The sequence below is a fragment of the Pipistrellus hanaki genome (genome assembly GCF_964339955.1).
Source record: "Pipistrellus hanaki genome assembly, chromosome: 18".
Taxonomy (NCBI): domain Eukaryota; kingdom Metazoa; phylum Chordata; class Mammalia; order Chiroptera; family Vespertilionidae; genus Pipistrellus; species Pipistrellus hanaki.
In genome coordinates this window covers 38,452,568-38,479,797 of record NC_140520.1, presented here as the reverse complement: position 1 = coordinate 38,479,797, position 27,230 = coordinate 38,452,568, and the positions used below count along the sequence as shown (strand labels likewise).

At 57.2% G+C, this 27,230-nt stretch overlaps 1 protein-coding gene across 4 annotated transcripts in view; it reads left to right on the top strand.

Annotated features, from left to right (window-relative positions):
• PBX1 (PBX homeobox 1) overlaps positions 1–26,045 on the top strand; it is a 178,205-nt gene extending 152,160 nt beyond the window's left edge. For 2 of the 4 annotated variants that reach the window (XM_084867116.1, XM_084867115.1), the window contains 4 exons: positions 2,657–2,816; positions 9,023–9,135; positions 10,224–10,313; positions 21,796–26,045. In XM_084867116.1, coding sequence (XP_084723242.1) covers positions 2,657–2,816; positions 9,023–9,135; positions 10,224–10,313; positions 21,796–21,888 — 456 coding nt within the window. In that variant the 3' untranslated portion in view covers positions 21,889–26,045. The remainder of the gene's footprint in view (positions 1–2,656; positions 2,817–9,022; positions 9,136–10,223; positions 10,314–21,795) is intronic. The other 2 variants (XM_084867117.1, XM_084867118.1) reach the window with 2 other exon arrangements.
• The last annotated feature ends 1,185 nt before the right edge of the window (positions 26,046–27,230 follow it).

Below are 27,230 nucleotides of genomic sequence, written 5' to 3'. Positions count from 1 at the left end.
CAGTGCCGCTGCATTGCCTGAACGGGTCCTGCTCCGGCGCTCCCTGCGGGCGCACTTCCATCGGCCTGCGGTTAGCCCGGCGGAATGAGGCCTGGACAGAACACAGGCTCCCCGGGGTCCCGATGGCTAGCTCGCCAGGGCTCCCCCCCCGCCCCCATGCTGTGTGATCCTGCAGCAGCGTTAGCAGCCCCCCTCCAACTCTTTTCCTGCTCCCCTTCCTCAGGCACTGACCCAGGAAGGTCATCTCCAGTCCTGAACGCAGGAAGCACCCTCCAGGGGCCAGGGCGGGGTCCTTTGTCTGCGTCTCCAGCCTTCTCCTCTGCACCTAGACCCTCGGTCCACGGGGACGGGGAAGTGACTTTTCAGTGTTTGCTGGGTGTTTGGCAGGCGCCAGCTGTGGACCAGGTCCCTAACTCCCAGCCAGGGCCTCTCTCTCCCTCTCTTCCTCCCTCTCTTCCTCCCTTTCTCCTTCCCTCCCTTCCTCCCTCCCTCCCTCCCTCCTTTCTTCATTAAAATTGCCCCTCCCAATCCTGAATCAAAATCTCAGGGGCAGCGGGAAGGCTGGGAGTCTGTTCCAGCAGCTCTCCCTGCACTTGGCTTGGCGAGCACTGTTCTGTGTGCCGAGTGACCTCGTCCACCTTCACGGCCGCAGACATACCGGCTCCCCCGGAGTGCCAGCCTCACGGGGACGCTCCCTGCGGTGCACACAGGCTCTGGAGGCATCACAGGGCCACATGCCCTCAGAGTCTCTCCAGAGGAGCGAGGGCTCCTCCTTCCTGGGACGGGGCCTGTCAGCCCCTCAGCCATGATGCTGAGCAGTGAGGTCATTAGTGCGACACAGGTTCTATATGTCGCCCAGGGCGTGCAACAGCCCCTGGTGGGCGACCAGGCATTCCGGACGGACCTGGCACCTTCCCTCCCCTCAGCTATTCCCGCCTGGAAGGGAACTGTCCCTAACACGTCCCCCTGCACCTCTTCCTTCTCCTGTTTCTCGCTTGGAGCTGATTTCATCATCCCTCAGGCATGTCCTTTCTTCCTCAGAAGCCCCCCAGGCACCCTCCTCCCCCCGTTTCTCAGCTCACCCAGGCCCTCCCAAGTCTGTGTGTTTACTGCCCTGTCCCCCCAGCAGTCGGAGGCAGCCAGGGTACATTGGTGCACATGGACAGTGGGGCGCTGCCAGGGAGAACGGGTTAGGGGTGGCCTGCACAGCGTTGGTGAATGGCCGCTGTGCCCCCTTCTGGCTGACCTCTGTTTTCCTGTTGCACAAGCACTTACACCACACAGGGCGCCTTCTCATTGGCTGTCTCTCAGGGCAAGATGCAGGATATGGGATGTTCACAGACCCAAGTCTTCAGCATTCGTGTGAGGAGAGGAGGCAGTATTCACATGTAAGAGGGCCCCTGCAACGGCACGGTTTGATTTTCGCAGCAAAGCCTAGCCGTGTCTGCTGCGTCACACGCTGCGTAGAGCTATGAGGGTCAGCGTGTGAGACTGTGAATCTTGTTCATGGATCCCAAAGTCGGTGTCACTTGCAAGAATTCCCTTTGTCTGCCTTCTGCATAGACGCTGTGTGTGCGGAGGCGCAGGAGCCGCCGCCACCCTCGCCAGGCTCAGAGTCTGCTTTGCAGTTATGTAAGCCTGCATTTTGGTGCTAAGTCACACCTGGAATCTGGGGCATGCACCTCCCTAGGCCGGGACTGGGGGGAGGCTCATGGGCGCTGCCCCACTTGTGCCTGGCAGAGGCCGGGACAGCTGCTGTGAGCCTCGCCAAGGGACTGACTTCACAGCAAACGGAAACCAGGTTTATTCTGAATGTTGACTTGCACGTGGCAGCCTGGAGCCCCAGTTTCTCCCCAGTCAGGAGGGCGGGCCTTGCTCACACAGCGGAGCCTGTGGGCCTGACCCATGGATGCTGATGCGGTCTTAGCACCACGGCTGAGTATCTAGTCCACGTGAAAGGTACCTAACCCCAAAAAGTCTGCTTTGAACCCATCATGGTTGACCTAGGTTTACATGGATATTGAAAGGTCAGTGTGTGTTTATTGCCCAAAGTCAGTGTTAGCATTGCTATGACAAAGAAAATTCTTGCAAACACTGCACTCATTGTTTTTTATTTTATTTTTGTTTTTTAAACATATGTTTTTATTTGATTTGAGAGAGAGAGAGAAAGAAACATTGATGAGAGAATCATTGATCAGTTGCTGGGGATGGAGCCCAAAACCCAGGCATGTGCCCTAAACAGGAATCCAACATCTCAGGGCCCAGAACAACGTTCAACCAACTGGGCCACACCAGCCAGGGCCAAAACTAACTTACTTTTTAAAAGCATTTTGTTTTAGTGTCATACTTAACAGGTCAGCAAGTTCCCGATGCTTGCTGGCCTGAGAGGGTCCTGGCTTAAAGAGTGGCTCCTCCTGGTTGTGCGAATTGTGTTGTGTGAATTGTGTTGTGTGAATTGTGTTGGGTTCAGCGAGAGAGTCTCGTGTCTTATCGTTGCTGCTCTCAAGCTCTTACTTCAGACCTTTTCCTCAAGGTTGTGAAATCGTAACTGGAGGACCCCCTCCCCATACCCACGTTCTCGGCTTCCCCTTCCCCCACCATGGCCCTGCTGTGGAGGAGGAAACGCTAACCTTCTCTCTTCTCTCACACGCTCTAGGTATCAAACTGGTTTGGGAATAAGCGAATCCGGTACAAGAAGAACATAGGTAAATTTCAAGAGGAAGCCAATATTTATGCTGCCAAAACGGCTGTCACTGCCACCAATGTGTCAGCCCACGGAAGCCAGGCTAACTCACCCTCAACTCCCAACTCGGCCGGTTAGTTTCCTCTTTGCTCTGGGGGGACTGGGCTCGTGTTGTGCGCGCTCTTTCTGCACCGGGTTTTCTCCAAGCCTCCCGGCTTCTCCGTCTGTGAATCTGCGTGTCCCTTTGGCTGTCCGTGCCCTGAGGGTTCCCTTTCATCCAAAGCGGGACGTGTCCGCTGCTCACCCGCAGGGCCTGCCTGGTGGTGAGCACGGGTGTGTCTGTTTAAGGTAAATTGGTTGGTTTTGAGGAGGTGGCGCCACGTTCCCCCTTCAGAGATGCCCGAGGAAGCTCAGTGGCTGGTGGGTACGTGGACATGGTCCCGGGTCCTAGCACGTGGTCTGTTTCATGGAACCCGATGCTTGTCCAACTGCTGCATCACATACAAGCTGGGTCACCTATGAGCCGGGTTCCACGCGTGAATATTCACTTTTCCGGCCGACATCTCCTGGGTGTTCATTTCTGCAAAGTCAGACTGTGATATCTATACTTCTGAAAGTTGTTATTCTTTACCATTTTATTTTGTTCCTTTTTTATGCGTAAAGTACACAAGGAAATTGCCAGTCATTAATTCAGATGATTCCAATTTCGGTCTTCACGTTATACTCAGTCCTGAGCTGTGTTCCTGGTTTTATGCACCGAAACTCTGGTTCCAGAGTTTGGGCTCACACCTTACTTGTTGGTATGTGCTATATCCGAGCCTGAGCTTCCTGCCCTGTGGACAAACATATCACAATGCATAAACTGTAACCTCAGTGTGTGTGTGCTGTGGAGGATATGTTGATGCTTTTTTCTAAGGGAAAAACCAGAAATATTTCCTAATGAAATGAGTTTGACCTCAGATTATGGCAGTTTACCCCGTGGCTGGGGGTGCACGTATGAGAAAATCAATGCCTCCGTCGTAAAAAGTCGACCATTTAAATATGTGAGCTCTTACTGCTGAAAACCTAACGCCCAGCCTTTCTGGGGCCCGTAGGACCTCTGACCCAAAGCTTGTTTGTCCACGAAGGCCCCTCCCCCCTGGACGGTTGTTCTTGGAGACACGAGGCCCTGGACGCACAGATCTGTTGCCAGCAGGTTCTCCACGTCTCGGGTGGTGCCATCACAGCCTCCCTTTCTTTAAACGAAACCGCGTGGAGGGCTGGGCTCTGCGGACTGGCGTGGTGAGGCGCAGCATCTGGCCAGCTGTTCCTCCCGCACCCAGGAGGGGAGCAGAGCGGAGGTGCATGCTGTGGAGGTTCCGTGTGTCTCCTTCTCGTTGTGGTGTGACTGACCGAGGATTGAAGCCAGCAGGTTAAGAACAAAGCTTCCTCCTGCCCCGTTAGCCGTGATGGAGCGTGTCAGATCCAGCGCCTGGTGGGCGTGCCCCGCCAGCAGGCGGTTCCCCGGCCTCTTTGGGAGAAGGACAGTTTGTCAGCAAAGCGCACTCCACTCCACACTCTGCAAAGGTTGTTGTAACGCAAAGCAGAGGGGAAACGGCTCTCCTCTCCCGTAGATCTGCCCCGCAGATGGCGGTGTGATTTATGGCGCGTCCTCGGACGGCCCTGTGGACTCCCCTCCTCAGGACTCAGTGACTGTCCTCCTTCCTGACGGAGTGGAGAGCAGGCAGTACTCACCCTGCCTGGCGGGGGGCCTTGGCCTCTGGGAATGTCACTGTGATGACAGTTTCCTGGTGGCTTCAATGTCATGTGACTATTCGGACACAAAGTAAGTGATTCTGGGAGATCTGAGCCGCACCCTCCAGGTGTCTGACATCATTGGAAAGAACACGTGGAGGAGCCCTGCGTGCCTTTCTCTGAGCAGAGAGGAGGGAGTGTGCCGTGTGGGCAGCAGAGGGCCCTCTAAAGGCACACGTGTCAACACGAGATGCAGGCGGCTTGTCTGTGCTCTCCGGCTCCTGCTCAGCCCACATCGCTGCACAGAGCCGGGGAGAAGCTGAAGAGGCCAAGCGGTCACAGCAGGAGTTCCTGATGCCGTTAGCTCTTTGTTCGATAAGCCTAACGCAGACACGATGGTGAACGCAGGCGGCAGGTTTAGACCAAAGGAAATCTGGACATGCGTGGGGCTGGTTGGAAGCCTCTTGCTCAGGAGCCTTGGAGCCTCTGGTCCCTGTCAAGGCGGGAGTTGTGTTGGAGGTTTGCTCGCTGTAATTGCATTCCTCCTGCATGGCGGACGCTGGGCCAGCGGCTCCCCGAGGCCTCCCTCCAGAGCTGTCCTGCCTCCCGCTATTCAGCCACTTCTGAGTGTCCCTGCTGCTGAGAGATGCAGGCCTGCTTCCTCAAGCTTATTTCACAAAGCCACTTAACACGGGCACCTGTGGTGATAGTGAGCATCAGAGATAGTGAGTGTGCCTGGCAAATGCCACATTTTACACCAGCAGAGCTGGCAAGTGGATGCAGAGGAAGAATAGAAGGAAAAAAGAAAATTAAAAAAGAAAAAAGAAAAAAGAATGCAAAAATGGGGCCCAATGAAGTAATAATTACAACCCTTTGTCCCCAAAGTTCCTCTGGGAAGACCTGAGGGACAGTCCCCAAGACTCTGGATGCTGAGATTACAGGAAGAGCTGACCTCAGACAGAGGGAGGGCCCTTTGAGGAGGTGGGGTTATCTCTTGGGAAGTTGGAGGAGTCTCCGCCTCCGGGAAAGAAGACAGTGGCTGTGCTTTGCCGGGGCCACGTGGCAGCACCGACATCAGCCTGGGATCCGGGTCTGTGACCAGGAAGCACGCCCAGGTGTCAGCCTTCCGCTCAGCTGCTCAGAGGTGCGCGGGCAGCGGAGGCCCCGCCGTGGCAGGTCTCCCCCCGGCCCCGTTTAGTCAGTGGGAGCCCTGGTTCATGTTTGCATTCCACCGGAAATAGGAGGCCTGGGGCTTTGGGGGGGAAAGGGGGAAGATTGTCATGTGAAAGCCCGGACCCCGGCTTCCTGTGAGGAGATCAGTGCAGTCCCACGGCCAGAGAGAAGGCCACGGCAGGGAGGGTGACTGGCCGGCCAGGCAGCCCCAGAACCTGTCCTTGGTGTCCAAAGCCCAGTGGAAGGCTCCCCTGGCTGAGTCTCTCTTCCTGTGTGCCTCCCCTTCCGTCTCAGTGCAGAACGACAGCACAGCCTCTCGGGATTGGGGCTCAGAACCTTGACCCACACCTGCCTCGGGCTCCCAACACCTGCTGGGGCTCCCCGCAGCCAGACGACGTTTCCCCTTGCTGCTTTGCCCTGAGCGGGGAGTAGCAGGGCTTTCGCATTGGGCGGAGGAGGGGTCCTGGAGAAGAGAGAGCCGGCCTGGACACAGCCTTCCTGAGCCCCACCCGGCAGGGCCGGCAGGCGGCCCTCCTCTGTCTGCAGACGGAGCCCATCCCCCTCCGCTGCCTCGCACAGACCAGTGCCGAGGACACCAGGGCTCCTCCCCACGCGGAGCTCCTCCGGGAGGACCGCACACCATCCTGCCGCCGCGCTCAGCGGGAGTTGCGTCCGGGACACGGGGTCTGTCTGCAGACACTTGGCGCTGTCGCCTTTTGGGAGGGCGGCTGTTCCGCAGTGCCAGTCCGGGCGCGTGCCACAGGAAGGATGGGGCGAGAGGCCAGCGGTGCCGGGTCTGCAACCCCGCGCAGCATTGCAATTTCGTCATCGGCATCCTCTTCTTGGGTGATGAAGAGGACAGGTGTTCTTTTTCCTGTACAACTTCATGTGTCCTAGAGACTAGATGTGCGGTGCCTGGGACCCGGCACTCACACGTCTGCCTGTGCCAACGGGTGGGGCCCAGGGGACCCGGCTCCCTCTCGGTCTCCTTCAGGCAGTGTAGCTCCACCCCAGCCCGGAATGTCGGGGTGTTAGCTGGAACCCCACCCCTTCCCCGGTGCAGGCTGAGCCTGTGGGCGGGCCAGCACGTAGCGCAGCGTGTTTGACTAATAGGCGGTGATGTGACCACCGATCACTGGGAAGGCCCCCGTGACTGAGCAAGCAATGCTCCCGTGGGAATGAGGCCACCGCACCGCAGAGCCGCCCCCACGGGCAGTGTGCCCCCACTGCCTCCCCGGCTCCAGCGCAGGAGGGAGAACCTGTCTTCTGTTACTTAGATGTCGGTGTGACCTGCCATGAGGGCAGTGGCCTCCTCCAGAGCCTCATGAGTCAGGAGCCCTGGTTGTGTGACACGCGTGCAGAGGGCAGCCCCACACACGGGAACCCCAGTCACTGCTCTGTGTGCTGCCCTGCGCGTGTCCTCGCTGTGTCCGTGCGGCCCAGACACATTCCCATGACTCTGTGCTCGTGTGTTTCTGAAACAGTGTGCTAATGGCAGCGTCTGCCTTGTACCTGGCGCATCCAGGCCTTCGTGGTCATGGATGCCACATTCCCTGGCACTGGGTACCCCTTGGGGTTCTCTTGGTTCTCGGTGTGTGTGCCACCAGCCAACATCTGGAGGGTGGTGTTCCTGCTATTGGGCTGGAAGGGTCGCGCTCCTGCACTCAGACTGTGCGCTCCCGGGAAAGCCGAGAGCCTGTGAGCCACTCCGGCTGGTTCTCAGAGCAGCCGGTCCTGGGTGCTGATGGCCTTGGCGTGGGAGTGCGTGTTGTCATACTTACGGCAAAGTGGCTTTTACTATTTATTATAGCTTCTATTTCTGGGATTAAAAGGAAGATTTAAAAGGGAAATAACTAGGGCATGGAGGCCTGGGATTGACAGGTCACTGAGAGGCTGACTGGGGTTGGTGGGGGTGGGGCCCTGGGCATCAGCCCAGCTGGGAGGCCAGAGCTGGAACTACGCGGACCTTGGGCCTGTGTTGCCTATTTTGCTGAAGACCCATCTTTTCTAATTTCTTTGGGATGAGTCACACAGAGAAATGTGCCAGACGACAGGATGTGTGCAGGGCTGTGGCAAGGCCAGTCTCTGGGCAGTGTCGGGGCACCCTCCCCAAAGAAGGAGCGCCCTGTTTTCCACCAGAAGGGAGCGAGCATGAGCTCAGTTCATGCAGCAAAATAGCTGGGTCCTTGCATGTCGAGGGACGTCCCAGAGAACCCAGAAAGACGCGGTTTCCTGTCTCAAGGTCGTGCCCAGGCGAGCGAGCTCAGCTCAGTCCTCGGTTCCTCTCGGGGCTATTGAAGCGTGAGGATAGGACGGCCAGTTAGCGTAGGATCCTTCCGTGGAGAAAACCAGAGCCCGTCCCGGTGGCCGAGCCCTCGGGTAGGAGGCAGGCCGCCCCTGCAGAGCCAGGAAGGCGCCCGAGCTCAGGCAGGAATCCTTGTTGGGCGACTCCGCACGGAGAGCACGCGGCGAGCAGCCAGAGCCTCTGGCTGGAAAGCACAGAGTGGAAGGACCTGGTCCCTGCGTCTCCTCTTCCAGGCTAACGTCATGACTTAACCAAACCTTGCACGTCGGGCTTCCTTTCCTAATGCGCTGAGCTGCACGCTGACTCCAGAATAATCATGAGCTTCCCACACCCCGTGTTCAGGTTGTGGGGGTGGCTTTTCCCAGGGGAGCCGGGTGGGGCCAAGATGGACCTCAGGGCAAGCTCCGGGGAACGGCTCCATCTCCGGCAGATGCTCTCCTGCCCCGCTGTGGGCCCTGGGCTGTTATCACTGTTGTTATCAGCACTCCATACTCACGCATGCTCACGTTCCTGCTTCCTCTTCCTCCATAGCGGCAGGTAGCAGGGAGGGTAGCTCATTCTCACACATTGCCCCACCCCAGAGGCTTTCTGGGCTGTTTGCCACCCAACAAGGAACTTCACCTGCTTTCTAGAAATCAGGAATGCCAGCAGAATCAGACCTGGGTCCTGCCCGCGAGGGCACTGCTTCATGCACCCCTCCCCGAGGGCCAGCGCTGGCAGGCGGGCCCACAGCAGCATATTCGGATGCAGCTGCCCAGCTCGTGCGCTCCAGGTGGGGGTGGACGTGGCGAGGACCAGCCCACGTTCTCCTGCCTGCGGTACCCTGGCCAACCCTAGACCGCAGAGGCCGGAAGGGAGGCCTTGGGCCTGGACACTGCCCCGCCCCCCCTAGATGAGCAGACAGGAATGCTCAGCCCCTCCCCCAGTGGGGAGCTGCTGCGAGGCTCCCGGCACCGAGGACCCCTGCACCTCTGTCTGCTCTGTCCTCCATGCTACTAACCGGGGGGAGGGGTGTGGGTGCAGTTTCGTTTGGGGGTTGCTTTGCATGTCGCTCTTCCTCTTGCTATCAGTTGCGGGCGGAGCCTTTTCCTCTCTGTGATTCAGGTGCCTCATCCTTTCCTTTCCAGGTTCTTCCAGCTCTTTTAACATGTCAAACTCTGGAGATTTGTTCATGAGCGTGCAGTCACTCAATGGGGATTCTTACCAAGGGGCCCAGGTTGGAGCCAACGTGCAGTCACAGGTAGGGACCAGCCACTGTGCCGCAGGGGCACCTGGAGCCCAGTGCCCTCGGTCGTGCGGGCGCTTCCTGGTCATGTCGGCACTTACCGCTTCAAAGGGACACGTAGACACAAATTTTAGCAGCAACCAACCAAACCAAACCGACACCGAGACAGCCCTGGTCGTGGGAATCTCATCCACACTTGGTGAACGCATTTGGCTCTGGCTTGTCAATCACACTGGGAAGGCGGGGCAGGAGCGAGGGGACCAGCGCTCTGTGCTCACCGCCCAGGACGCAGGGGCTGCTCGGGCACCGGCTCCCTCTCCGGGTCTCCTCTCACTCCAGGTTTCTGCTCACTACCTGCCCGACATGGAGGTGATTCCTGGGGGGCAGGCCTGAGCGTCCTGCTTCCAGGTGGACCTCGGGGAGACCCCGGCTGCCCAAGCCCAGCTCCCAGCCTTCCCGAGGGGCCAGGGACCCGTTCTGGTGCCGAGTCACGTCCATGCTGGGAAGGGAAAGTGAAGCACGTGGGGTAGCCCAGGGTCCCGGGCAGCTCACCCTCCCACCCCTGATGGGCGAGGGGTGGCGGGGGGGCTCTGGGTCAGAACTGCCCAGGCTTTACCAGTCGTGCCAGCCTGTGTCATGGGCACGTGGCCAGGAAGCACAACATGCCCAGAACAGACCGCAGGCGGCGCTCCAGCCCTGGCTCAGGAAGTGCCTGGGTCACATGTGAGGAGATAAGGCCACACTCAGCCAGGTAGCAGCGCTGGCCATTGTGTCCCCAGACAGATGCGTGCCGGCCACACCTGCTCTCGGGCAGTGGCTGGCCGGGTGCCCTCTATGGGACACCAGCCAGGGAGAAGCTGCACGGAGATGTGGGGGGTCATTCCTCCCTCTCACAAGGTGCCCGCCCACCTCCACCTCCCGGAAGCTCAGTGGGTGCCCCCTTTCTGTTACCGTGTTCCTGTCGCCTCTCGGAGCTCGAGGGGAGCCTGGGTTGGCTTAGAGAGGAGCCAGCCTCCTCGTGCACCCCCAGAGGAGCGTCTCTGAGGGATGGTGTGACCTAGCATGCGGAGCCCTGACTAACCTCCTCTCTCTTCCTCCCGCAGGTGGATACCCTTCGCCATGTTATCAGCCAGACAGGAGGATACAGTGACGGACTGGCGGCCAGTCAGATGTACAGTCCCCAGGGCATCAGTGTAAGCACTCAAGTCCCCTCCATCCTCTCCCAGCCAATTAGTCCACAGCCACCGGCTCCCAGGGACACTTAGTGGGACCCATCTAGCTGAGTTCCTCGTGTCTAGCGGTGACGCCGTCCGCAGCATTCTGCCCACAAAGCCGAGGTGCAGGGGCGGGCATCGTGGCGGGCATGCGGGGCTGCCAGACACAATCAGCGTTGGCAGGCACCTGCAGCCACACGCCTCTGCTGCGGGAGCAGCCGCACAGGTGACCGGCGCCGGGTGGGACGGGAGCAAAGCTGGGAACCGGTGTCCATGGCATCAGGGGTGTGGTCTGAAGAGGAACCCTTTCTCCGATGGCCCATTGAAGAGCATCCACGGAGAGGCGGGGTGTGCAGAGGGACGGGCGGGTGCTGAGCATCGTGCATGAGTCCTTGGGTCCCCGCGGCTCCCGACCAGCATGAAAATCCGTAGCGACAAGCTGTGTCGCACAGAGTGAAATCGATCAGACAGACACGGGAGAACCGAGTGTGGATTTGGGACAGCAATCCAACTCGATTTCTCAGATCAGCCGTCCGCTCCCTCACGGCGGTGACAGCGGCTGGGACAGGACTGCTGCCCCTCGGCTGAGGTCCTGGGCCTGGAGCCCGAGGCGGGGCACTGCTGGCCGGGCCTGTGGTGGGCGGTGGGGACGGCTTTGTGGCTTCGTTGGGATGATCAGACTAAAGTGGGGAAGGAAGGAAGGGAAAGTAGGCATGACCCGTCACCCCCGCTGTGCTGGCTGAGGTGTTTGTCTGCCGTGGAGGTGACGGTCCCTCCATTCCGCGATGGCCAGTGGCAAGAACTGCGGCCAGGGAGCCCCGGCTTCTCCGTCAGAGGTGGCCTGGGAGAGAGGGCAGGGAGTTAGCCCGGACACAAGGAGAGCAGGGTGTGCTGGCTGGGACGCTCTGTCTCCCGAGAGTCTGGCTCGCCACAAATGACCCACTAGAGGGGCCAGGCCGCTGGGGCAGGCCCAGAGGCAGCACCCACGCCAAGAGGGGAAGGGCCATCTCGGCCGGAGTTCAGAGCGGCAGGTCAGAGCTGGCCTGGTGTGCTCAGGCAGCCGAAGACCCTGGTCCTCTGTGCTCACACGAGTTGCTGTTCCTGTGGGAACGGGTGAGTCGCCAGTGCCCCCTAGAAACCACTGATCCTGTGGAGTGTGTGCTCAGAAATGGCTTCCAGATGAGCTGAGTGGCTGCGGGGGGCTCCAGCCCATATGCATTCACGCACTTCCTGGCAGACTTTTCCAGAAGGAGCTTTGCTCTGTGTGAGTTTGGGGCGAGAGCGTGGCACGCTCACAGAGGAGCCGAGGAGTCTGAGTGGCGGCAGGAAGCGGGGGACGGGGGGCAGCCCGCATTGGCATCTCTCCAAGCGGGGAGCAGGGCCTCGGACCGGAAGCAGCACCCCTTCCGACGCCACCCTGTGGGCTGGGCACAGTCATGTCTGACGGCACAAGCCGCACAGACACGGCTTCAAAGTGCAGTGTGAAAGAGCCTCTTGCTGGCTCCCCGTGAACTTGGTTATTGCTTCTGGGTCTTCAGTGTACGGGTGGGTAAGCTAAGGCCGGCCCGACAGGTGTGTTCCTTCTGTGTCATCTTTAAATTGCGCCCCTGCGAGACCAAGTGTGTTAGGGCGAGGTGACTGTTAGTGGTGGATTGAGCTGGGATGTGTACATGTCCATGTGCCTGTATCCTTTTCGTGCACACGTGTGTGTTCATGTAGTATGTGTGCCCTGTGTGTGTTGTATGTGTAAGTGTGTCTGTGTTGTGTGTGTTGTGTGTGTGTCCTTGTGTGCCCTTGTGTGTGTATGTGTCATTGTGTGTATGCATGTGTTGTGTATGTATCCTTGTGTGTGTTTGTGTGTGCGTGCACGCATTGTGTGTGAATATGTCCTTATGTGTCTGTTATGTGTATGTTGTATGAGCATCTGCATTGAGTGCATGCATATGTTTTGTGTGTCCTTGTGTGTGTGTGTGTGTGTGTATGGTGTTATCCTTTGTATGTGTCCTTGTGTGTGCATGTGTTGTGTGTGTTCTTGTGTGTGTTGGGTGTCCTTGTGTGTGTGCATGTGTGTTGTGTGTGGGTATATGTGTTGCGTGTGTGCATGTGTTGTGTGAGAGTGTGTGCACTGTGTGGGTGGGTGGGTGCGTGTGTGCACAGCAGTGCGGGCTGAGGTGCCAGGAGAAGGGAGGGAGACAGAGGGAGGGGATCAGAAGAGACAGGACAGGAATGGAAGGTTCCAGCCAGAACTGAATGAACGCCCACAGCCGGCAGCCCAGCTGGGCCTGGCGTGTTTCCTCTGAGCTGGACATTTTCTGGGCAGCTCCTTGTTCCCCGGCCATCCCGCAGCCCCCGTGTGTCACCGCCAGCGTCCATGAAATCCGTGGAGCCACACACCTGCCGCTAGTGAGGCTGAGGAGCAAGGGGGCCGAGGGGCGGCCCACAGTGTGTCCAGGGAGGCGAGGAGTGTCCCCAGAAGATGGTTCCACTGTGATGCTCCCGAGCTGCCCGCGGCCAGAGACTGTGGTGGGCGTCCCGGCCCCTGGGTGCCATCGGCAGCATCACAGGGATAGCGTGCTCATCGGCCTCTTCTCGGGGGCACGGGTGGGTGTTCCCCGGAGGTGCTGAGGGGGTCACTGACTGTTCTGAGGGAGGTGTGCTTCCGGGGATGGAGCTTCCTCCGCCCCTCCTCAGCACGTGATGGGACATGACTGCTGTGTCCCAGGACAAGAGCTACTGTGCTGGGTGGGCGTGGTGGGGAGTCAGGGGCGAGAGTCCAGGCGCCTGCCGCTCACACGCCCTCTCCGGTCCCGTCACCCCGAGGTCAGAGCAGTGTAGCTGGACTGTTGTGTGTCTCCTGTCCTGTCCCTGCCTCTCGCTGCTGTCTACAACAGCCCTGACCTCTGGCCTTCCCCACCCGAAGTCCTGTGCCGCTCCGTGGCCGCCTCCGCGCGTCCAGCCTGAGACCCCCGCGTCCCCCGCCTGGCCATTGCCTCCGGCCCAGCGTTGGGGTGCTGGTCAGTGTGGCCAGCTCCCCCCTCGGATGTAATGGCCGGCGGCTCCTCCATTCAGTGTGCAGTGTGCAGTGCATCTTGTGTTTACTAATCCACAGTGTTCTCTTCACAATTGTAAAAGGCTCTTCCGTCCTGTTTCTGTAGGAGGTTTCTCAGCTTTCTGGCCAGTGCGTGTTCCATGGGAGGGGAGTGACCGTGTGGCCCAGAGGGCCCTCCCTGGAGCCTCGGCTCCTGCTGTCCCAGAGCGGCCTGTGGGCTCCACCAGGTAGCCACGTGGCGGCATTTCCCACAGGCAGTCGCCGTCCCCTCCGCCAGGCCGGGCCTGGAACTGCCCCAGGGACAGGGTCGCGTCAGTTGTGCTGAGCACGTTGGTCCTGCCTTCTGCTCTACAAAGAGAAAACTCACCCCCTCCAGAGGGCAGCTCGGGCTCGGGGTGGCCCATACGTGGCCTGGCCCTCCACACTCAGGAAACATGAGCGAATGGACCCCCTGGCGTTAGTGGGGCCGTCAGCGCTGATTCCCGAAGAGACCTCTCACCTCCTCGGAAGGAGGACCTCCTCCCGCAAGCTTGGCGTTGGATACGATAATGGAGCTCTCTCTTAGGAAAAGTCAGGCATTGTTTTTAAATTCGGTGCATTTCTGAAACTCTGCTCATCTCTGGTGTCATTTGAATTGGGGACAATTCTTTTCCACATTCCTGTACACACTGTCCATCTGATAGAGAAGAAGCAGAAGGCAGGACCAACCTGAATCTGGGACAAGTACCAGAGGAGGAAGGAAGTGAAGAGATGCCTGCTCATCCCAGTGCTCCCTGAGGGCCTGGCTGTGGCACCCAGAGCAGGTGCTCCCTGAGGGCCTGGCTGTGGCACCTGGAGCAGGTGCTCCCTGAGGGCCTGGCTATGGGACCTGGAGCGGGTGCTCCCTGAGGGCCTGGCTGCAGATTCAGTTCATGGTCAAGGGCGCATACCTCGGTTGCAGCCTCCATCCTTGCCCCACTTGGGGTGTGTGCAGGAGGCAACCAATCAATGTGTCTCTCTCACATGATGTTTTCCTCTCTCTTTCTCTCTTCTCCCTTCCCTCTTTCCCCCTCCCTCCCTTCTTCCACTGTCTCTAAAAAATCAATGGATTCGGGTGAGGATTAACCAAATACGACAACAACAAAAATTCGCGGGACAGCCAAATGGGGGAAGAGGCCAGTTTTGCCTGTTTACTAGCCCAGACGGAGTTGAAGAGGCTCTGGAGGCAGCAGGCTCTGTCGCAGCCGGGTCAGGACTGCCATCCTGTGCCCATTGTCAGCTCTCACAGAGCTTCTTCACCGAGTGAGCGTTACTGTGATGGGCTGCACAGATCACACATGTGAACCAGCTTAGGCAGAGAAATAGGAAATAGAAAAGCCATGGCAAAAAGTAATTGTAAAAGAGCCAGGAAATAAGAGACATAGAGAAGTAGGAAGAAATAATGTACTGTTAAAGGACAAGCCGGTGGAAGGATGGAGATGGCAGGGGAACGATAGAGTGCCAGAGACGTGGCGAGAGGAAGTATACACATACTGGGAGAACAACACAAACAGAAGACAACGAGGGCGAGTGGCTGGAATCACAACTTCGAAGAATGTGCTTACAGAGATTATAAAACAGATCGAGTAGTCATAAACTGAGCAAGTGCCGTAAAGCAGGAAATTAACGAACAATTAAAAACAATATGGGCAGAAAATTAACAGGCTAAAACGACGTTTAATAATTGCATTAATAACTAACACTTATTGGCTTGGTCCCCTGTGCTAGGCAGTTTATATGCGTTAACTTATGTAATTCAAGTTTATTAACACAATTAGGTTGGTTTTAAAATGTAAACAAGAAAGTTAAGAGGCATCAGAACAATCACAAGACTGAAGGTGAGTGAGACAGACCTGCCAACGGGGCTTCTGCCTCCGCCATGGGCCAGCCCGAGGACCCGCCAGCCTTCCTGTGGGGCAGTTTGCAGGGGCGCCAGGCGGTTCTCCCCGCCTGTCCTGTCGTGAGTGGAGGTTCCTGGTGCCATGCCCAGCGGTCAGTGCTCCGGCCAGAGGTCAGGGCAGTCCTGCCACAGCCCTGCTCACTGAGCACCTGCAGGTGTTGCAGTCCACGCCTGCGAGGGCTTCTCGGATTCTTGCTTTACTTCTCCCCACGCCCTGCTTCTGATGACAAGGGTCCTGGTTTTGTCACCAGGCCTGATACATAATAGGTGCTTAATGCCCACCTTTTGAAAGGAGCCTATCCAACTTTTGTCAAGAGGTCTGTCTTCTTCTCCCTCCTCTCCCTCCCTCCCTCCCTCCCTGCTCCCTCCCTCCCTCCCTAACCAGCAGGCAGGCTGTGGCTGACTTGTCTGCCTGCACCCAAAGACTTTTGTTACTCAAGAGAGTCTTTCACATAAAAGAATGACTTTTTCCCCATTTTTCACAGCCTGATGCCCATATTTGAACCCCACCTTATCTAAGCCTGTGCCCTCTGACCCTAGCAGCTTCCACCAGAAGCCTTTGTGGGTGTGAGTTCAGAGGCCAGAGCAGTGGGTCTTCTTCCTTCCCTTCCTCACTGGTCTTTTCTGGGACAGGTGCTGACTCTGGCCTTGAGCTCGGTCCACAGTCATTCCTTCATTCACTCATTTGCTCAGCAGGAATTTGCTTGGACTTGGTAGTGGCCACTGGACATGAGGGCAGGGAAATAAAAGACCTGCCTATCCCCAAGCGACGCCCATCTCATCCAAGCTGAGGGCTATGCTGAGCGGTGTCCTTTACCCTTTAAAGGGACAGCATCCATTGAACTCTTCAAGGCCCTGAATTCTCGAGAGAGCTGGGAATCCCTTGTTGACCCCCGTGCTGGGTGGGTCTGGCGGCTGCTCTACTGGGACCTGTGGCACCAGGGACTGGTCCTCGCCTGCAGCTCTGGGATTGGCCATGGTGCTTCACACACCAAGACCTACATTGGCTGTGGGCTTTAGAGCCAGGTGGAAACACTTTACACTGTAACCAAATGTCTGTGAAGTGTTTTCCTGCGCCTCATCTCATTTGATACAGAAATCCTGGAGTAGGTAGATAGGAGACTCGATGGAATCCTATTTTCTTTTCATTAACCAGAAAATGGAGATTTGGAAAGGTTAGAAACTTGAAGCGGCTGAAAAGAAATAAGAAATAGTGGACCTTGAAAATGACTCAGGTTTTTCTCATTGCGAAGAATATAGTCAAACACTGTTGCAGTTAAGTATTTTACCCTTTGTTCTCCCTGTGTGACCTACAATAATAATCTGCTTCATGTTGCTATTTACTGCTGTGTTGCTGACAATTACCTGAAAGAGAAATTAGGGTGCTTCACTGGGCTGGAAAAGTTTAGCTACATCAGAAAGCAGGTCTAATTAAGCAAGGTTACTCTGAATCTATAAAAGGCTAAGTTGACTCACACATGCATGATGCATATAAAGCTCTAGCCAGTCACACATGCATGTTTCGATCTTTCCTTATTGATCATGAATTTGGTTGACACTCTATTTAGAGAAAGGGCAAAAAACAATATTAAATTATTTATTCTAATTAATTTTCTTTCAATGTGCATGAATTTGTGCACTGGGCCACTACTTAAATCATAAAAGGGTATCTCGCTTTTACTTGACTTTAATTTGTTTCTCTTTGATTACTAATGAATTTCTTCATGTTTATTAGCCTTGTAAATGTGTTCTTGAAATGTCCACCTTTTTCTCAGTGACCTCCAAGCACTCTTATCTTCCACAAGATGATGCCCTGCCCCTGCCCTGGGGAGTTTGGAAATGGAGGAAACTCTGCTTCTAGATGGCGGGGCCCCATGAAGGAGGCCTCCCCACCCCACTTCTCATCCTGTTTATCTCAGTGGAACATTCTTCAGCAGGAAAGCCATTGCTATCCTCGGAGACCTAAAGGCAGATCTGTTAGTGGTACTATTTTAAAAAGAAAGGAACCGAGCTGCAGTGGGAATATAGAATACCTTCTCTCTCCGTCTAGTCCAGGGGTCTTCAAACTACGGCCTGCGGGCCACATGCGGCCCGCAGAGGAGTCTGATCCGGCCAGCCAGGTTTTTTGGTCAGTGAGCGCAGCCGAGGTGTTACAGTAGGAATTAGTAGTTCATTTAGTCCGGCCCTCCAGCTCTCTGAGGGACCGTGATCTGGCCCCCACTTTAAAAAGTTTGAGGACCCCTGGTCTAGTCATTGCCCTGGCTTCGCCGGACCCCCTAGCCCGCCACATGGCTGGGGTCTTTCCACCGCACACATTTCTGGGACAATGTAAAAGGGGAAAAAATAAAATTTAAAAAGTCAACCCATGTTCCATGTGGACAAGAATCCAGCCTAAGGAGTGTGTGCCCGCATCAAGGATGTGCCGTGGGCGGGCGGGTGCGTTCGCAGTCTGCGTGCTGGGGTCTTCAAGCCTTTCTCTCCCGTCACCTATAAGCAGTTCTGAGTGAGATGCCTCCAGGATGAACAAGGCAGCAGGAAGGCTGTGCCCTGCACCCCACCCCCCACCCGCACGCTCTGTGTGCTGCAGCCCTGCAAGCTCTCAGCGCCATTTGAGCGCATTAAGCAGCCAGCTCTCTGGTGACATAGCAATTAGGGCTCGGAAATAGATTTGGTGCGTCACGGAGGATAAGGGTTTTGAAAGTTTCTGTTGTGATTATAGCTTGTACCTCCCACAAATAATAGGCTTCAAAATAAGAGGCTGCCAGCGCGGCCTTTGTGGCTTTGTCTCGGTGGTGGCATGTAAGTTGCTATTACTGTCCTCGGTGTACTTGAATGTGCCAGTCTCTGGGTGTGGAGTTGGCTCCGTCTCTCTGCGGCATGTCACTGCGGGTCTGGTTATCTGGGTGATGGCCGTGTGGACAGCAGACGAGGGAGAGGGGCTTCAGTTTCTGTGTGATGGTCAGTGGCTTTGAGGTGTCTGTCCCCCTCCACCCCCCGTGGTGTGCATGCTCCGTGGAGGTGTGTGCATTAGCCTCTCTGTGCACCGTGAGGAAAAGCTATCTTTCAACAAAGAAAAGCAAAATCAGAGGTTATACCAACAAAACGAGGAACTAGCGCTGTATAGAGCCAGCCCATCAGATCATTTATACGGAGAGACAAAATACCCTCTGCTTAAATTATCCAGATTTGGCTATATGAGTAAACATAATAGTCTCTTACAGCCTTTTTCCTGCAGCGCACGTGTGTGTGTGTGTGTGTGTGTGTGTGTGTGTGTTCTGAATGTTCTGAATGTGTGCTCAGTCTATGAGAATGCATGCATTGTGTGTTCTGCACACTGTGCTGATGTGTGTAAAGAGACGTGTCAGGGGTTTTGCAGATCTGAGTGGGAGGGTTTCTATTCAGATAGAAATAATTTTCTGCCCTAATACACCTCTATTTAGCTCAGGCAAACTGAGTTTTGTTTTTCTCGGAAAAGTTAAACAAATCGTAAGTTTTAGCTTCCTGTGTATACATCAAACCTGCGGAGTCCCCAGGTCTGCAGGATATGGAAACGTTATGTCTAACAGTCACATTTGCACTTTTAATACAAATAGGAAAGCACCTGGCCCTACAGCTGGGAACTGCACTGTGTGAGGGACAGCCTCAGCCAGCCCTCCTGTGTCCAAGTGCCTCACACGGTGGCATGAATGCTGGGTGTTCGAAACAAGTGAAACAGAAAAGAATGCCGAAGAGAAGGTGCCAGGGTAGATCTTGATCCCAGAGCCCACTGACAGGTGCCCCTCAGTTCCCTGGCACTGGGTGCTGGCAGGATGATGCGGGGTGGGCACAGGGCAGGAAGGGTTGTGTCTGGATTGTGACAGGGCACCCTAGATGGCAGTGAGAGTGCATGGCACAGAAGTGACTTGTAACAAGAGAGGTCACGTGTCACCAATGGACATAGGGCAGGTTGACCGCCTTACTGTACAGTCTCAGCCAGGACCCCGCGGTGCAGTGTAACATAAGCCGAGCTGACCAGCAGGGTGGTCCTGCACAGGGTGGCATATCGGGAGGTAAGCCTGGGTGTATGTGTCTTAGTGCAGGCTATCAAGGCTCTGTCTCGGCTGTGTCCTGGGTGTACGTGGCCAAGTACAGGCGGCCAGGCTCTGTCTCAGCATTTCCTGGGTGTACATGGCCAAGTACAGGCGGCCAGGCTCTGTCTGGGCGTTTCCTGGGTGTACATGGCCAAGTACAAGCGGCCAGGCTGTCTCAGCTGTTTCCTGGGTGTACATGGCCAAGTGCAGGCGGCCAGGCTCTGTCTCGGCGTTTCCTGGGTGTACATGGCCAAGTACAGGCGGCCAGGCTCTGTCTCGGCTGTTTCCTGGGTGTGCAGGGCTTGGTATAAATGGTCATGGAGGTCACTGACCTGAGACCACATCTCTCTCCACAGGCAGGGCCACACATGTCCCCTCACGGACATTGTCTGACCCCTGTGAGGTGAGGCACTGGTAGGCAGCTTGGAATTGGCCAGAGCCCCACGGTGGTGCTCATGGTTGGTCTGGTGGGTGACGTGGAAGTGGGTGCGGACAGGGCTGCCCCCAGGAGACTAAGCTAGGGGCACATGGGACACGTGCGCCCCTCGAGGTTGGAGACGGCAGGTGTGGGTGGGGGGTCTGGGGGAATGGCTCGCCTCTGTGGGAACCCTCAGAGGAGTAGCGGGAGGGGGTGTGGGAGCATCAGCCACGAGCATTGAGCCGGCAGGAAGCCCAGGCCTGAGGAGGACACGGACCCTCCGCTCGAAGCCACTGAAGGTGGGGGAGGGAAGGGTTGGAGGTCAGACTGCATTTTTAAAGGTCACAGCTCGCGATGGGACTGCAGTGGCCAGGCTGAAATTTCCCAGGGAGCATCCTGGCAACCAGAGCAGCTCTCGGAAAGCGCTGCCTGTGAAACGCTGGAAAACTGTGCCTGCCGGAGAACCTGGTGGGAAACGGTGGCTCTGGCTGTGACCGCCCTGGTGAGCGTGTGGGTGTCGTGCGTATCACGGGGCGGGTGCCTCTGTGTTTCCCTCCCTGGCCGGCCCCCCAGTGCCGGGGCACAGCCCTGAGCTCTCCGCCAGCCACGCCCGGGCTGGGCTGCGGGCATCTGGCTGTGTGCAGACCGAGCTCCTAGCGTGCTGACATCAGCCTCTTCGTGGCGCCTCAGCGGAGTTCTGGGTTGCAAATGAGAGTTTCTTAGTGCCCAGCTCACTTACACTGTCACATTCGGTGATGAATTCTCTGCATCAACCCTGTGCCACAAAGGTGAGTCAGAGGAAGGAGGGAAGGGGGGGCCGGGCCTCAGCCTAGCCAGCACTGCTCTGGGCTCAAAGCCAGCTGCATGTATAGCTCGGGACCCAGGCAGGCAGCCCTGGGCCAGCTCCGAGCAGGTGGCAGAAGGGGATCAGTGCTGAAACCTTTGGTTCCCCAAACCGTGGCTGTTGTGAAAGCCTGGTTTTCTGGTCTAGGAAACGTGTCCAGATCGGCTCTTCTGTGATGGTGGGCACCTCCCCTCATGCTGCGGGGAGGGGTGTCCCCCTCCCCCGCTCAAATGCCGTAGTCACCCCTGCCCCGTGGGCCCAGCTGTTCCAGGAGCGCCAGGCCTGTCTGGGCCTTAGTCACTTGTTGGGAGCAGAGGGCTGTTACCGGGGAGGGAATGCGATCACTGCCTTTCGCACTCACACTGTGGCTGCACCATCTGTGGGCAAAGGAGGGCGGGGTCATGATGTCACCGCCGCAGCACCTCCGGCCGGGGCTGTCAGGTCCTGTGGGAACAGTGCTGCTGTTGGGATGCTCTGGACTGAGTGTTGGAAAAGGATGTGCAAATGCAGACCAGGCGTCGGCTCCCGGCTCAGCCCCTCGAGGCACTTCCCCCAGGCCAGGCCGAGGCTCTGCGGGAGCGCCCCTTCTCCCGGGTCGCCCTGGGCACCTCCATGGAGCTCCTGACGCTCCACCCGACGGGGTTCGCCTTCGTGGAACCTCGCTCGCAGCCGGGCTGTGCTTGCAGAGGTCCCGCCTTGAGCCACAGTTCACCCGGTGTGCCCAGTGCCCCGCTGAGGACAGGAGCGCCCCGCCATTGACATATGCCGAGGCGCCTGGGACCCAGATTTAGGGAGCTCCGAGCTGGAAGGGCCCTTCGGAGGCAGTTGGGCACCTTTTTGTGTTTCTCAGGGGAACTCCAGGCCAAGGGGTGGGAGTGCCCACCAGAGCCAGCCCGGGACTCAGGCCTCTGGACCTTCAGGGCAGGCGGCCTCACCTGACGGGGGGCGGGGGGGAGGAGGGGGGACATGACTCTGTGTCACTGGCACAGGGGGGCCCAGTCACTGAGGGGGAGGGGGAGCAGCCACAAGGACAGCCTGCCGTGGAGTGCCCCCTGCAGGCCCTCAGCTGCCTCCTCCCAGCTCCTCCTGTCATCGTCACCGTCAGTCATCCTGTGCTCCCACCGCCCTCGCAGGCCTGACTTCTCTCCTTCTTCCCTTCCAGGCTAATGGAGGTTGGCAGGATGCGACTACCCCCTCATCAGTGACGTCCCCTACAGAAGGCCCTGGCAGCGTCCACTCCGACACCTCCAACTGACCTCCCCACACGCCATCCCCGCTGCCCTGCGCCCGGAGGGCGGGGCCGGAGGGAGGTCTCCCACGCTGAAGCGGTCAGACCGGAGGCGCAGCGATCAGCAGCCACCACGAGCTCCTCTCTCTCCTCCCGGGATGCCCCTCCGGCCAATCCGGACACTTCTTTATACTCTGTCCCCTTTTCTGGGTAGAAGCCAGCCTTCCAGCCAGCAGCGTCAGCCTGTGCCCTCACCACCCCCCTGCCCTCCACTCCCTGGGCCCTGCCCTCTACATGTCACTGAAGGATATTTCCAACCATTAGAGGGATTTCAAGAGAAAAAATGCAAAGAAAACAATAAAAGCATTTGTATGTTTTCACGCTGGTGGTATGAGGAGCCACGTTACCTCATGGAGCCCGTGCCCAGCACCCTGTCTCCCTCACTCACTACCTCTGGCAGGAACCACCCGCTGCCTCCCTCCCGGCTCCCCTGGGTCCTGCCACAGCCAGCTCTGAGGGCGCTCTGTCCTGGGTTCAGCTCCGCCAGGTCGATGCCAGGCAGGCAGTGAGTGACAGGAGGGGTACAGCCTGAGAGGCAGCGTCCCGGCTGCTCGTTGTCCTCGGACAGCTCCTGGTTCAGAGTCGGACGTGGGGATAGGACGCTGGAAGCCAGGTGTGGGTCAGCTCAGTGCCAAATCATCAGAGGAAGGCGGTTCTCTCCTGAGGCCTCCCCACACATGCACGTGCGCACATACCTGTAGGCACATGCACCACCCAGTGACCAGCCACATGTCTCATACAGATGCCTACATTAGCAACCATGTCATCCTCCTTGTGAGCCCAGGAGAGGAACTCTGTGAAGGACACAGGCCAGCAGCCCACATGGTCTAGGACCGAGGGCCCCAGCGTGCACGCACATGCACACACACACATGCATACACACACATGCACCCAGGCACGCATGCATGCACGCCAGAACCACCCCCACAGGGCAGGCCGGCTCCCAGGGTCCCGCTCTGCTGGCTCCACCTGAGCCTGAGGTGCGGGCACGTGTGCGATGGAGTGCTCTGTCCTGTTTTGTCGGGGCGCCGGGGACGTGTCGTGACCTGTCCAATTCTGTGTGCTGCATCTGGGTCTGGAGGACGCGGTGGCGTGAGCGCTTGGCTTGTTACCTGCGTGCTGGCTCGTCCAGGACCTGCGAGTGACAGACGGAGGTCACGGCCTCCTGTGGGCATGCGCAGAGAGACGCGCAGGAAAGCTGTTCCACGTGGCCTGTTGAGGGCGCGGTGCTCGGCTCTTGGGGCCTCGCTCCCGGATCTGTGATGGGCAGACGGTTTGGCCGGGCTTGTGGGACAGGACGTGGGGCCCTTGTCCCCGAGCTGCAGGCGAGGTCGGGAGCAGCGTCTGAGAGAAACGCTCAGGCCAGGCGGGCACAGCTTTCCGGTCTAAGATCTGTCACATGGGACCTGCCGTCACCGCCACCGTGATGGCAAAGGGAGGGGTCGTGGCTGTTGCTTGTTTGGTTGCTCTGGTCTGTTCGGTTCCTTAGAATAGCGATAACCTCCCAAACCAGAAACACCGGGCCTGGCTCTCAGCTGGTGCTTGAATCTAAGGTGGGCCTTGGCGCGGCCCAGGCCCACTGACCACCAGCTGGAGGTGTGGCCCTGCGGGCAGCTCCGTGTGGCGCGGCCCAGTGGGCAGAAACGCTCCCGCATGGCCGGTGGGCATGTGTGTTGGAGGGGAGAACAGGTGGTAGGTGCTGGGATTGTGTGATGAGGAGCATGAGAAAGCCACTGAGCCGTCACCAGGTGCCGAGGGCAGGGACGCGGACGCAGGCCAGGAATACCGGAACACCTCGCAGACGCCTGGCCTGGGGCGCAGGTTCTCCTGGAGCCGCAGGAAGGCGGGTTTGGGTGGCAGGGTTTCCATTTTGGGTCAGCAGAAAGGGGAGCAGAGCGTGGCACCCGCCCTGTGGCAGCGCACTCACTGTACCGTCTCCTTCTCCCACCCCGGCCACGCTCACATCCAGTGTGGCTCCATGTAGGCTCTCAAGTTCAGTGAAATGTGAGCGCAGAGTGGTGGGCACTGGGCCTGAGGTGGCAGCACCCTGGGGGCTCCTCCCCCTCAATCTTATCCTCCCCCCCGCCGATGTGCTGGGGACATGGGAGCCAGTGTCCTGGCCGCGGCGTCCCCTGGGACTTGCCCCCTGTAACTGCTCATCGCCCCCTTGCCCACCCTCGCTCCCTGGGTGGGGTGGACCCCGCACACGCTTCTCCCTGGTGGCACCTTCGTGACATGGTTTTATTTGGCTGCTGGTTGCCTTTTCTCTCCCTTTCCCACCCCCCTTTCCTTTGGAGTTTTATTTTTCTGCCCAGAAAAACCTGACTTCGATACCAAAAAAAAAGATAAAACTACAGAAACTCAAATTTAAAGAAAACTTTTTAAAAAGATACTCAACAATCCTCTCAGCTTTATTAACATTTTCCATTGTTTCTTGCGACTCGTGTCTTGTTCTTTGTAGTACTGATGACGAACATTTGATAATGAATGTTCTTGTATATTCAGATAAAGGGAAAAAAAAAACCAAAAACGCGGTCTGGATTTAATAGTGTTTATAATAAAGGTTTTAAAAGGACCCTCGCAGCACGAAAAGCAGGACGGGGTCACCTCCGTGCCCACGCCCTCATCGCCACGTTTGTTTCCACACGGAACGACCCCCATTGGCCACGCCCCCATTGCTTTTATTTTCCTGCATTTGTGGATTAGTTCAAGAATGCTAGACAAGTGTCGAGTTGTGCACACCCATTTCCCGTTCCACGATGTTTAAAGTGACCGTAATTCATTTTGTAAACTAAAAAAAGGAAAAAAAGGAAAAAAAAAAAAAAAAGTTGGGATAGTGAGCATCATAGAGGTACAACCTAACACATTATTATGTTTCTTAACTTTGAGACCCAGAAATGAATTCTTTTCCCCCCTTTATTCCTGCTCTTGAAAATATAACAACAAAAAAAGGATGATGCTTTGTTTTGTGTTATTTTTGGTTTGTTAATGGGGTGCTTTTTTTAATCATCAGGACTGTGGTCTTGCTGTGTTTATTCCTCACACATGTACCAAGGCGATGTGAAAGGCGGAAACCGCGCTGAGGCTGTTTCTCGCTGCTTCGGTTTTGTCTGAGAATCGAGCTGGCGTCACGGATCAGGCCCCGGTGGGCGCCCGGCGGCTCCCTGCGCCCGGAGTGTGTGCACCGGCCGGCTCTGAGGAAGGTCAGGGCTCCGTTCTCCTCCCTTGCCTTGAAAGGAGCAGTTCTTGCCTTATTGTGTGAGTGCCAAGGAGCGGCTCTCTTTCCTTCACCCTGAGGAGGAAGCTGGGGTGGCTAGGATGCCGCCTCCCGCAGAAGCCTCCCGGTGCCTGGGATGGCACTGGCTGGGCACCGGGATGGGCTGGGGGCCCTGATTTGGGTCAGGGTCCCGGGTGTTATTCTCACGCAGCCTTCCGGCCACCGGGCAGCACCCTGTGAGACCGGCTGGGCCCGGGTGCTGTTATTAGTCCGGAGAAAAGAGGCGGTGTCACCAGGAAGGAGCTCTCTTTTCACCTCTGTCATTTAACAAAGGCCCAAGGGCCCCGAGAGCAGCCAGCACCAGCCCTCTCTTGGCTCTCTCGGCGAGGACTGGAGAAGCAGCCTCCAGCGGCGCTTTCTTATGGTTCCACCCAAACCGCCCGCTTCTTTGAAGTCACAGCCGAACAGCAGCATGCTTTTCACATCGCCTTGATGGTTTGATCCCTCGCGCAAAGCTTTCTGGAATCTTATTTTTTGTAACCTCTTTGTTTTGTTTTGTTTTGTTCTGCCTTTTGTTAAAATAAGTGAAACATTCAACGTTTTCCCCTTTTCTAGCTTACTCCTCCCCTTCCCCTGGGCGCTTCCAGTTATTTTGAAGTGTTCCCCTGGCCGCTGGTTTATCTCTGCTCCCTCCCTGCTCTTATACTCAGAGTGTAACCCTGAAGCTCTGCCCTGTTTGGTTTGAAAGTTAAGCTTTTCTGCTTCTGCGAGCACCGGCTTCGTTCCTTTGATCGACGGAAGCTCTGTGTTCTCGATGATGATACTAACACGGTGTAGATTTTACAGTCTCCTAATTTGTACTGGTAATGCATATTCCAAATAAATAGTTTCTTTTGTTGCAAAAAAATACGCCTGTGTGTAGTGTAACTGTTCTCTTCCACATGCTGGCCCTGGTCTTCCCCCTAGGAGGGTGGGTTTCTTTAGACTGTGGCCGTCACCCTGATCATCCTACAGCCCCGTGGGTGGCCCTGGGGTGGAGGACTCGGCCACGGACCTCACCCAGGAAGGGACTGATTTTTTACCCTCACCTGAGGATGCTGTTTGTTGATTTGAGAGAGAGAAAGAGAAACATCATGAAACATCCATCAGCTGCCTCCTGCACGCCCCCAACTGGGGATTGAGCCTGAAACCTAGGCATGTGCCCTGACCGGGAATTGAACCGGCGACCTTTCAGTGCATGGGAAGGTGCCCAACCCACTGAGCCACCCCGGCCAGGGTGGAAGGGAGGACCTTGTATGGGAAAAGAAGCCTTATTGCAGGTGGCAGAATGCCCCATCTTGCCTGCTTGTCTGGGGTTGGTGCGCCCCCTCCCCCAACACCAGCTACACGTCTAGGCAGGTGTTCAAGCAAAGTTTAAGTCTGTGAGTCAGCTCTTTGCAGGCGACTCCAATTCCCTTCTCTTTGTGATTTGGCCCCAGGAAAATCGTGGGATCCAAGAGATGTGCCCAGAGAAGGGACCGAGGTTGGAGGGCTCAGCCCTCAGAAGCAGGGGAGCCATGCCCCGTCCAAACAGCTCCCTGCGTTGTGTCTGCTCCCACACAACGCCTCTCCCCCCGCTGCCGCAGGCCCTGAGCCCCAACCTTTGGGGTCAGGGTCTGTTAGCAGTGGCGTCCGGTGTCCCGGCTGGGACAGCGCTCAGCCCGCAGCGCCCAGCGGTGGTGGGATTGATGCTCTGGCGGCCACCTGTGCCCCTGGCACCCCCTGCATTGTGTCCAGGCTCCGCCCAGGGCCAGGGAGGCCGGTGTGTACTGAGTGTCCCCAGCACCCTCTCCCCTCATCACCGTTTGACTAGAATGAACAGAAAACGGAGGAATGGAGAGTCAGAGTGGATGGGATCACATTCCCGTTTTTGTGAAGGCCAGCCTGAGGGCTCTGTGGCCTCAGAGTGTGAGTCCACCTGCGAATGCTGGTGATAAGGACATGGCCAGCGTTAGGACGGAGGCCTTGGCCACCTTTTCCGACTGGAACATTGGGGCACGGGGTCCGGTGTGCAGGGCGGCTTCCGGCCATCTCCCTCCTCAGCTGCCCGGCT